General features: G+C 46.9%; 1 protein-coding gene across 9 annotated transcripts in view; it reads right to left on the bottom strand.

Annotated features, from left to right (window-relative positions):
* Positions 1 to 12,330, bottom strand: part of LOC119172975 (cell adhesion molecule Dscam1-like) — a 2,235,730-nt gene that overhangs the window by 1,466,458 nt on the left and 756,942 nt on the right. For all 9 annotated transcript variants that reach the window (XM_075891768.1, XM_075891770.1, XM_075891774.1 and 6 more), the window contains one exon: positions 9,993 to 10,274. In XM_075891768.1, coding sequence (XP_075747883.1) covers positions 9,993 to 10,274 — 282 coding nt within the window. The remainder of the gene's footprint in view (positions 1 to 9,992; positions 10,275 to 12,330) is intronic.

Here is a 12,330-nt window from a genome sequence, read left to right as displayed (position 1 = left end):
TCTGCATAAATGATATGACGTATGCCCGGGATGTCATCGAGTAAATAAAGCGGCGTGCGCATAGCGAGGTTAACTAGAAATTGAGACAAAAGTGCTCCTTGAGGGGTGCCTTTGGCTCCGAGTGTGGGGTGTTTAGAGGTGAAGCCACTGGCTTACGATAATTCAACGGTACGGCTAGAAAGGAAATCTCGTAGTTATACGTATGTTCACCCGGGTGAACGTCTGCAAGGTTTGATGCGATGGCTTCTTGTCGCACCAAGACAAATGCCTTATGAAAATCTGAACCAAGCAGGGTGCGAGTACCGGCCTTCGGTGGGGTATGACGCAGGTCGTGGTTTATTTGCACTGGAGCGTCTTGCGTCGATTGGTGGGCACGGAAGCGACGCATCTTGGTAGAGAGAAGGTCGTTTTCTTCAGCGTAGGTCTGAAAACAGGCAAGGACAACATGTTATATTAGCTTACCAGTGCAAGGTGTCAGCTACATGGTACGTAGGTTGGCGATGTCTATCTTATTGCCCGGTTTGGGGATGAATATGAGCCTCACATGTCTTTACTCTTCTGGTATGAGGACCGAGTTCCAGCACTTGTTAGTGCACTGCGTGAGCGCAGTCACTGATTTCACGTCGAGATTTCGGAGGGACTTGATGCTACGCCGTCAGGACCAGGCGCCGACGTTGTGCGAAGTTTGAGCATTGCGGTGTAGATTTTCGCCTCCGTAATATCTCCGTCCACTTGGGGGTTCGGTTAGCCGATGTACGCGGAAAAACACTCCGGCGGTGCGTTCGGCTGGGCGAAGTTCACTCACGTAATGAAGAGCCACCTCTGCGAGCAGCTCAGTGTTTGTGCAGGGGTAACGATGTAGCAGCTGGTGAAGCTGTTTTTGCGCAGACGACTTGGATGCGCAGGGATTGAGCAAGTGTCGTAGTTTACTTTTTCTAGGTATTGAGCTGTAAACTTGATTCAAAGGCTCACCGGAATACTGCGTAATAAAAAAAAACCAGCGGCCCACGCGGCACGTGCGCCACGCTCGAGGAAGAGCACGTGAAACGAGCAGGACGCCAGTGGCTGGTGGGACGTGGCAAACGAGCACGCCGCTCGTGGTACACCTAGCAACATGGCCGGAGGTGAATAGCTAGCGCATTCACGGAAATGCAGAAGAATAGCTCATGTAAAAATGAGCATGAATCAAGATGAAAACATGGCAGGTACTCCAAGAACAGCATCACACTAGACGTTCGAACAATTATTAGAAAAATGACAGGTAACATTGAGTGACTGCAAGCTGGCCGTAATGGCAGGTCAGCCAAAGAAGACAACGATTAAGTCAGCCGAACAAAGAGCTTCACAACTTTTTAACAGAAACAACATCTAAACTAAAGCGTCAGCGCAGTACTAGGATGCGACCCGTTCCGACTGATAACTTCAAAGCATTATTTCACCCACAGGCAACACTTCACCTTTCGAAGCGAACACCTATTGAGGTGACACATGCCATATATAGGAAAAACCAGTAGCTTGACCCTGTTGGACTTCCACGATGATGTAGAGGTGCACGTAGAGAAGGTTGAGAATGTCATCATAGCAAGCACAGCAAGCACTGCACGAGCCTCAAAACTGCGAAGCATAAACGCTACACAACCCGGAGGAGTCATATACCAAGTCAATCCACACGTTCGACACCCAGGCTATGAGTGCCGTTGAGTGATCTACGGCCTCGAGTCGGGCACAAACTCTGTGAAGATCGTGGAAGGACTTCGTGTAAACGCAAGATACAGCGTTCTTGGCGCACGCATGCTCGGATCCTGCGCAGCCCTACCCATCACTTTCGACGGACAGAACGTCCATTTTCACGTAACCTACCTGAGTGGGGACTACAGATGGAAGCCGTACCACAAGTCAGTGCAGCATTGCAGAACGTGTGGCAACATCGGAGGCAACTGCCCCCTTCGTAAAGCCAACTTCTGCTACAAATGCCGCAGCCAAGGGGACGCAGACGCCCTTGACTTTCAGGCAAAGTGCAAGAATTGTGGCGAAGACCACTAGACAGCCGGCAAGGAATGTAAGGAGAAACTCCGCAACAATCCACCTCCATATCAAGTTAGGCGACCGCAGCTTGATAATACTCATGCCGGAGACCATCACAGAAGTTCTAGCACTGGTGAGTTCCCCGGAATAGCCGCCACTTAAGACAGCTCTCAGGCCCCCTCACTTCACCAGAGTCCCAGCCGAAGCCGCTTTCATTAAATAAAAAAAGCCGCGCTCTGCATTTCGCACGCCGTCGTGGTGTCGATCCACTAAGTGAATTACGCCGCCGCGGCGCGTGGAAGCAACAGCTCCTGTTCACAAAACACCGCGAGCGCCTCAGACGTCTCTTCAGCTAAGATAGTGGTACCCGCTAGCTACAAATTGAAGTTCGAGAACTACCGGGGATGGTACGACTACGAACGCCAGGCGAAAGGCGGAACGCCGTAAGTTCAGGACAGAATTTGAAGACAAGTATAGGCAGCCATAATGAAGCGAGTAGAGGAACGGCGGCAAGTACATGAGCGAAAATGCTCAAGCCCGTTGAACAACACCACCTAGCTGTCGAAGAAACCCTCACCATGAAATTTCTCGCATCAGTAGACAGAACCATAGAGAGTGGTTATGAAGATAATAAGGATCATAAGCCTCTATTACGTTTGGTCAGTACACTTGATGCAAAGTTGAATGGCTTCATTGCACAACGGCACAACTTCATGCCGTATGCTTACAAGAATTATGTACAGAATTATGTACCTCATGAGCAGATGGTGGAACAATCAGGAACCAAACACAAAGAACGGAAGACCGTATGGGAGGATTCTGCCGTGGACCTTCGATGTGCAGCACCAAATGACAGACACCAGGCGGAAACCAAATGCCATCTTGGGGCTCCCTAATGTAAAGAGCGTAAGTCACTCCCAACCCTCCACATTTGAAAATAGAATGGGAGACCTTACAGTGCCCGTTCAGCAAACCTACAAGAATATAATAAAACAAGCAATCCTGACATGACTACGGTGCAGGGAATGCACACAGAAAAATCAAGCTTCCTGGCTGCAGCATTCTCGCACACACACCACACTAGGTGATTCTGCTTAAGAAGAAAATAACCGCCGGGTTCACATGATTGAGAACTCAGACCTTGCTAGAGATACTACCGACTCGAAAAAGTTAACAAAGTCTGTACCCAGCTAACCTCTTAAGCCCGCCACGACAGCAGCTCCACAACAACGACCTCTTTATGCACGAACTTCGAAAGAGGTTAAATGACAATGAGGCGGACATGATGGGAGACTTCAATGCCGACACTTACAAAGTCGCATAACATTCACTCACTCCGAGTTTTTCAGGACTCGCGGGCCGCCTTAGGGGTTTAATAAATTATTTTTTGAAGAAGATGAAGTGCTTGACGGAGTTCACAAAAAAGAAGTGCCGCCTGTTGTTTCGACCACAGATTGTGTAAGTGCTTACCAGGAACTTTTGCAACACATTTTATGGGACCTTGTGCTTACTTTACCACACTGCAACTCACCTTTTGAGATGAACACGGAGACATCAAAATATTGTACAGGTGCTCTTCCGTACCAAAGTGATGTCTGGTGACTTCCAGTTGAGCAGCTGACCGTTATAGGATACCTTAAACCGGATACCTTAAACCTATACCATAAACCAAATTCAGTAGAATCGTTCAACAACTCAGAAGGATACTCTTGCCATTTTGATGGTGGTCCGCTACTTTCGATCATACATTGATCAAAGAAATTGTGCGTTTTACAGAGACCACCAACAGTAATGCATCTTTTGAATATGTCAGAGCCTAGAGGGAAATCGGCCTGATGGGTCAATAAACTTCAGCAGTACGGCTTTCATGTCTTTCACCGTGCAGGTGGCCATCTTACAGACGCCAATGCCTTATCTCGATAAGCAATTGAGGTCCTGCATGAAACCGTAAACTGAACAAGATTATGGGAAGGCTATGAAAGTATTTATTTCAAAGATGGAAAATTCACTGTTCCAGAGGCACTGATTCAAAAATTTCGTCACTTGTACCACGAGATTACGGATTCAGGTGGTCTTGATGTTTTTTGGCGGACCGATAACAAATTTTCAGCCACTTCATATAGAAAAACATCAATGAAGAAGTCAAAGAATATGTCAAGTCATGCCACTTGTGTAAGTTGAACAAAGCGAAATACCAGCCTCGACCCGATGAGCTCCTCTTGCAAAATCACTCGGAGAAACCTTTTGAATTTGTGCACGTGGACTTTGTGGAATTCAAAAAAAAGGAGTGCTTGAGTTTGCAAGACGCAGTCTTTCCTGATTGCCATAGATCAGGGCACGAGAATGATAGTGGCGCCTCCTCCACGAGAAGACGCAAACAACATAAGAGGTTTGCTTGACTGAGTGATATTTTCAGAATCAAAAGTTGTCGTATCAGACACTGGACCAGTATTTTTGAGTAAAAAGATGCAGCAGTGGGCAGACAGCTGGGTTGTTACGCTACGCCATTGCGCTTCCTTTCAACCACTAGTAAATGGAATGGCTGAAAGGCTCATCCATGACATGAAGACATTGATCTCTATGTACCCAACGTTTGAAGGCGGGTGGAAATGCTGTCTAGAAGCGGCTGTTGCACACTATAACAAGGCACACACTGTGAGCCTTGGCTGCAGACCACACTTTGCTGCCTACGGCGAAGTTTCAATGTTGCCGCTGACAAAAAACTTGGAATCAACGACAACCTGCAATTGTTTAAACAACGCAAAATCAACGAGGAACGAAGCAGGTACCTAAGGGCGATGAAGATTCAATTCGACAAGCGACACCCAGGGCACAAGCCGGATATTGCCGAGAACGATCCGGTACTTGTGCAGGAGAGTCTCTTGAGTATGAACACACGGATTCCTGGGCTTTTTAGAGTCATTAAGATATCGGTACAGCTAGGTGGGCTCAAGACCATAGGTTACCTTGATGACAGACAACTTTAATTCGCCACTGCAAGCAACGTTCTTTGCTATCACCGCAGGAAAAATGAATAAAAAAACGGGATCAGTGCTTGGAGGTGTATGAAAAAGAAGAACCTATATAAACAGTAATGATGACTGCGTGGGTCTGTGAATCTCGGTGTCGTTACTTAACTTCCATACATAACGGATGCCATTTATACTTGGTTGTAAAGTCATGCGTGCCAAGCAATCAAATAAACGGCACATTTATCGAAATTTTGCACAACCGCTCCTTAAAGCTGCCTGCTGCATGGCCCTGGCAGCGCACGGACTACACCAATAGAATAGTTTTGTAATAATCTTGGGCTAAAAACGCCAAACGGTCCAAATTTTGAAGCAGTTGGCGTGTCATAATCACATCTTCGTTTTGGGACAGTAAATCTCAGCTATTCCTAATACGTTTCATGGCTATCATACCGGCTCAAGTAAATTGTAAAAAGCTTTCACGTAGGTGTTCTGTTTTGCGCTCGAGTTGAAGTTAACGAAGGTTGTGCTGCAAATATTAGGATTATGGAGGCCAATCACAAAAGATATCGTGCTCTTTCAAGCATCCCACTCATTTTTCAACTTGTGTGCGGAGTGGGTGTACAATATATCGCTAAGTTGTGGCAAAGTTCGCGCATATAGCCCAGCTGTTTTTGTACAGAGCTTTTAACATGCCTGTGCACTAAAGTACGATGCAACCAAGTGCATATTACTCAGTATTGCCTGGCGCAAGTCACACTATTTACAGCGACCTGATGAACTGCTTACTTAGCCCACAGTATATAATTATATTTTGGGGCAACAAGTGTAGGCAAATTATTCCCTAGTGATAATTGTAGATCATTTTGAAATCATTGAATGCTGAAGTTGCTAACTTTCTGCCTGTTAGGTATCACTCTTGTTCTGCTTACTGAAACTGCCCGTGCAATGCAAAAAGACAAGAACGTGGCTTATCCCTCTTGTTAGGAATCCGTACACCACGAAAGTGAAACGTGTTGTACGGATTAGTTCAGCGTGGTAGTTCAGCATGTATTGTTCATTATATCGCAACATGGGCGAAAGAATGAGCGCTACAGCAGCGAAGAACGGCAAGCATTTCAAAATTTTCCGCGTGAACACCCCGCAGAAAGCATGCACAACAGGACAAGCGCGGACAACTAGGTGTTACAGCACGATGCCTAAAGCACGCTGCTGAAACAGAAAGAAAATGGCACGAAATGAACGCACAAGTATAGAAAAGACAAGTGTGAACTGTCGAAATTCCTACTCCTTCGTAGTGTTGTACGCATACCTCTAAACAGGAACGAAAGCTCGTTCCTTCCAAGTTTCAGAACGAGTTCTCGTTGCAAGTTCTCTAATTGCAAAAAGACCTCGTGACAATTACATTTAAAAATTCGAGCGTACCGATACATTTACGTTACATTTGACTTTTTTTCGGAATATAGTGCTCAATAATTTCGGCGCTAAACAAGGTGAAACTTCTGTTGTTCATTTAGCGCTAAGTATACTTTACGAATTCATTATTGGCTGCAGCAGGTTAACGTAAATGGAAATAGTGTAAAAAAACGATCCTAGCCGAACTTTTTAGAGGTCACAGCCCACACTGTCAATGTCTCTAATGTAGCATTAGTTCTTGTCTATTACAAATGCAACAGATATGGAACTTTCTACACCCGCCTTCGAATGCGCAGTCAGTTCCAGGATACCGCACTTCAAATATTAACGCAATAGCGTTAGACAGCATGTATCTCTGAAATTCTGTAGTCGGCATCGAGATTATTGGTTGTCAGCAAAAAAGTAGTGTTGTCCATTGAGGTACCAACAGATGAAATACAGATAAATAAATATTTCTTAGGAGTTACAGTGCGAATGGAACTCAAACATTTTACGTAGCGAGATACAGCCGACGGCTCTACCAAACAGTGAGGTAATCGCTTTAAACTGCTTCAAAACATGCGAATAATATGTACAAGTCCTCTTAACGCATTTAATGTTGCATGGAAGGAGCGTACAATCACGCCACACGTGAACACGTAAGAACTGCACAATGAGTGAGTGTTTAAAAGCCCACCCATTACAAAGTGCGCCAACAAAGTCAAGAGCTGTGCGGGTTTGCGCTTGCCTAACCAACGCACGGTGGACTCCTCTCTAATTTGCAGAAGGAAGAAATATGGCCTAGTGGGCACATCGCCATGGTACTTGCAGCAGGCAATTTAAAATAGTTTGGAACAGCGAATGTCACGCGTAAACGCTCGTTTCCTTGCAGCATACTTGAATAGTGTACCGGGAACCAAAAAAAAAACAAAATTTTCACGTGAAAATTTCACGGAGGAATGGTGGTCAGGCCGTGCGTTGTCGTCACCTCCTCAGCAGCAGTTCTAGGCTTGCATCGCTATGTACACTTTCCTATGCCTCGGAGGAAGCAAACGGGGGTCGGTGCAGTTTTATAGTGTATGAGAGGGGACGAAGTCACATTTTGTCTAATGTAGACTGAAAAGGTTGTGGTAGATGTGTGCGTATACGCGCGGGAACACGAACGAGTTCGTTTAGAGACGGCGCGACGTGATTTCTTATGGTTTTGTGAGTTTGGGATGCGGCGGTGGTTTTTTTTTCGACGCGCGAGGCGATAGTGTGGAGCAATTTTGTGATAGGATATGAGGGGCTCGCAGATGTTCTCAAGGTTCGTAGAGTAGCCCACCTTTTGGTTGACAAATTGTCGAGCTTTTTGGTGGGCGGCGTCGTTTTTAGAGTTTCCATCGTGGGCCGGAACTCCGACAAGCGATATCAGAGGCGGAACTTCGTTGTCGAGGTAGGCGCGAGACTGAAGTACCGTAAAGTACTGGTGGCAGTGGTATCTGTATTTCTTCCAGAAAAAAATGGAGGGGACCAGTATAGAGACTGGTTGCGCTACTTCAGAGGAGGTCCATGGACATGCCTTGGGATACCGCAGCTTCAAACACACGCGGCAACTGCCCCGCGAGCGAAACCAAGAACTGAAATCACACCAGCAAAGAACGAGGTGACCCACATGGAGCCCGATTACGCCTAAGTGTTGCTGATTATTGCAGAAGAGTGGTAACAAGAAGGAGGGTGGTTTAGAAGAGAAGTAGACAGTTAGGCACCAGCAGGTGGAATAAGCATAAAGTTTTTGTGGTGGGGCTGGGGTTTGCAATTACGCGACATTTTTTCTGGTGCCGAAACAGGGAAGGCAGTCCAAAAAAAGTCAACTTCTGCGTTTCCGAATCTACCTGCTTGATCGTCTCACCTGACCAGTACAACGATGTCCTCAACACGTAGTAATGAAGTGCTTGCCTGCCAACCTCGCGGTACTGTACCACAAGAAAGATAAAGAAGTGCCACAGGATACGTGTGCTATTGCCACCTCTGAAAAGCGAGCCCGCCAGGTAGCAGAAATGCTTATTTTTCCTTGCATCTAAATTAAGATTAGAGAAGATGGTAGTCCTGGATGAACGGTGTCGGTTGTCTCATGTTTGCTCCCTGAAGAAGACGTCCAATCCCCGCCAGCACCAGTGGGACGTCTGCCGCACTTGCTAGCTCCTGTTTGAATTGCAGTCCCGCTTCTCATGCTGACTGCGATGCTTCTGCGATGCGGCGTCTCGACATATCGAAATCGAGCCATCTGTTCATAAAAGAAGGACAAAGCTCTGCCAGGCCTTGAAGCATTTGGGGGCGAGCATAGTCAACCTTTGTGGACGAACTCAAGTGCTGCTCAATGATCAAGTTTCAGAGATACTTTCACGCAACGTAAACTCAAGGTCAGCCGAGCTATATGCGCAAGCGCATTTCAGCAGGTTCACAGAAAAACCGCAACTTCTGAACCAGGATGACCCGGAAGTAACAGCGTACATCAACGAAGAACACGCACAGAGAGCTGAAACACTACTGCTTTGTGAGAAAGCATATCCTATGTCCTATCACGCAGTCATCCGCCGAAGTTTCATTCTGAAGCTTCGTACCGTGGGTTCAATGCAGGATGGCCCGAGCTTCTTGGGCAGCCGAGTTTGCTCCAAGCTCGCTTGCGGAGGCTGTGGCATGAACACAGTATGAAGCGAGTGATAGCAGCATTGCTAAAAAAAAGTCACAGCTTTGTCGCGTAGGCTAAGCAATGAATACGATAGGAACAAAGTGGAAGGTCACACGGAGAATGGAAAGCAGATGGGAACGTGCCACGCATTTCTCACGCATAAATGGCGCAGGAAACGTACTCACAGGTACAGACGCACGTGAATAATTGTCTCCGTTGTTACTTCGCTGTGTCTGAAAAGCGGGCTCTTTTGGAAATCGGAGACTGCAATGATCGCAGTGGCTTTTGTGCGCCCGGTAACTGCAACAGAATCGTTCCGCCGACACCCAAAGGCCAGCCAAGACGAGCGATGCTCTCCACCGTGAGATAAGAGCATGCGATCGAGCGTCCACTCCCTACTCTCCGCGGGGCAAAGTAGGCATAGTAGATGAGAGCGCGTGCTACCGCGGCATGACTGTGTGGCGACGCGCGCTCATTGCGCCATCTTCCTAGTAATGTTGAAAACACGATAGCGCCCCCCCCCCCCCTACCGAGATGACCGCTACTATTGGTAAGTGGTAGATATATGTAGCTTGCTGCTTAAACTCTGAGGGACGTGTTTCTCAGTAGCTCAGTGGTCGGCACCTCGCACTCACGTCTCGGAGGTTCCAAGTTCGATTCCGCGTGTCAGGTTCTTTTTCTGGATTTTCTTTTAATTTCTTGCATTTTCATATATAGATTCCTATACATATACGGTGGCTGACGCCGAAGCCAGCAGCTAAATCGAGCTGAGAGTGTCCATATATTTCTACCACAATATTATAAATTTGGGATGAATACTGAAAAGGACGAGAAGAATCCATCAAGAATGTTTATGCAAGTACAATAAAATAAAACCCGAATCACTCATGGTGACTTCTTCCCAGAAACTACTACCCTGCAATGGCACTTACCTTGAACGACGAGCAGCGCGCTGTGGCTGGCAGTGGCGGCTGCGTTGGTGACAACACAGGTGTAGTTGCCGTTGTGCCTAATGCTGAGGCTTGTGAAGGTCAGGTCACTTGAGAAGGCGTCTGTCTGCGCACGGACGCCCAATTCCGCATCCAGTGGCATCTCGTCCTTGCGCCAGCCAAACTCGAAAGGCGGATCCCCGGAGATTACGGTACAGCCGAGGCGAGCGCGCATTCCAGCCTGTAGGCCGCTCGGGAACGAGAAAGGGGCGATGGTCGGCCGCACTGCACCCATTGCATAGATCATGTTTTACGACTTCCAAGTAGGTCGTCGCGTGAGCGCACATTGCTATCGCTTCCTGGCAGCATAAGTTATCGTGTTGTTTAGAAGCGCATTCACCGAATAGTTTTCGGCCTATCAAGATGAATACATATTGAGGACTATCTTATTTACGGTACATAACTTCAAATGCGTAGCACATAAAAAAGATACATAAAATTGAGACGCAGAAAGCACGAGCGCCAACTTTTAACCACATTTATTTCGGAACACGCAAGAATACTGACTATCACAGCCATCTCACGCATTGCGCTCATACCATGACAGCAACAACCCTTTAGACCAATACAAAAAATGATACGTTGCAGTATCTAGACCTCCAATTTTTTCGTTTTTATACCCGGTTGACGTGTGTTGGCAAAATAAACCAAGATGGCAAAAGGGTTTGCTCCATTTTCAGTCTGGCCACTTGAGACATGTTAAAAAAGGGCAATGCGAAATCGTGTATCCGGGCCGCGACATTACATTCCAGCACCGTTGCAGCCGATGACTGCAGCGCCACGGCGAGTCATGGTGCGAACTAATACGAGTGGCCGCACTTTAGGTGCTTTTCTGGCGACCGCGCGCTGCCTAGACACCCGCATCGCGCGAACATCCTTAAGGGCCGTTACACGCGCTTGCCGCACAGCCACTCCGCACACCCGCACCGCACAAATGGGCGAGAGCGGCCGTCTCTGTGACGTCATGCAGAGCGGCTCTACACTTTTGCAAGCTGCAAGCCGGCTCGCATGGCAAGCTTTTCATTGCCTACTGCGAAAAACGGCCTGGACGGCCACTCCAACGGCTCGCTTGGCAAACATGGCGCTTGCTGAAGCGGGCGCTGCAGCAACATGGAAAAAAAATAGCTGATTTTATTGTTGTGACCAACGTAAGCGCTGTGAAACTCCCGGGGAGATATCGGTAGCCAGCCAGTGTTCACAGCCCCGTCAGCAGGTGCGATCGACAGCGGAAACGAAGAAACGAGCACAGTGTAGAAAGTGTGTTTGCGGATGCGAGTGTCATCGTTTCGTGTGTTTTCTAAGTAGTACCGTCCATCTTTGAAGTGTAATCGCAAAAAACTTTGAAGATTTTCGTGATGTAATCATCCACCTTTCTAAAGCAGGATATGCGTTTAGTGCGCGCCGAAGTGAAAAGTTGTAATCATCTCAACAAGTGCTAGCGTCGGGTGCGTTCTGTGTGTGCCGTTCGTCGCAGCAAATAGTATGCAGAAATTTTGAACGCTTGCGAGCGTTCAAATTTATAGCTCGTCATTGTTTTGTAGCCCGTCATTGTTGTCATTCGTAATGCGCAACGCCGTACGAGTGCTGTTGTGAGCAGCACTGTGTTGAAGTTCTTTAGATCGTGTAACATTGGAGCGATTCTGTTCAGTGCTGTGAAGTGTGTTCATGAAATGGAAACCGTGAAATATTTAGGATTCTACAGCTCAGTTTCCAATTTGTGCAGCTGCGTGCATGTGCCCTGAAGAGGAGCTTCCATACAAGACATTTTTGTGCATGTAGCCCCCCGCCCTTTATTTCAGTTACGCATTATGATCGATTGTCTATGAATGCGTGAAATAAGTTATTGTAGACCAAGTTTAAAACAAGTGTAAGTATTGCAATAAATTGTCAGATGTTCGACAGTAGCTGCTAATACAGTATCAATACCTTTGTCAAAATTGTGAGTGGTCATGCTACATTACTTGAACACCATCACAACTGATATTATATGCGATGGTTATCTGCTTGCATCAAGCATTTGAAGGATAGATAAACAATATTTTCAATATCCTGCCGGAACGCCCGTGTCTGTCTTGTTAAACATGCCTCTGTCGTCATCAAGTGTGTAATAAAATATTCAAGCGCATGTCAGATCAAGAAAACTTTAAACAACAAAAATGCCTACTATCCTCAGCTCAGTGTTGGATGTGTGTTTCTTCGCAATATTGCACAGAAACCGAAAAACGTATGCCTTGTCTCCAAGGATGGATGCCGTCTCTCAATCAGCTAAGATCTTTTATCA

The sequence above is a fragment of the Rhipicephalus microplus genome, chromosome 4, assembly GCF_043290135.1.
Source record: "Rhipicephalus microplus isolate Deutch F79 chromosome 4, USDA_Rmic, whole genome shotgun sequence".
Lineage (NCBI taxonomy): Eukaryota > Metazoa > Arthropoda > Arachnida > Ixodida > Ixodidae > Rhipicephalus > Rhipicephalus microplus.
This window is presented reverse-complemented; position numbering and strand designations above follow the sequence as displayed.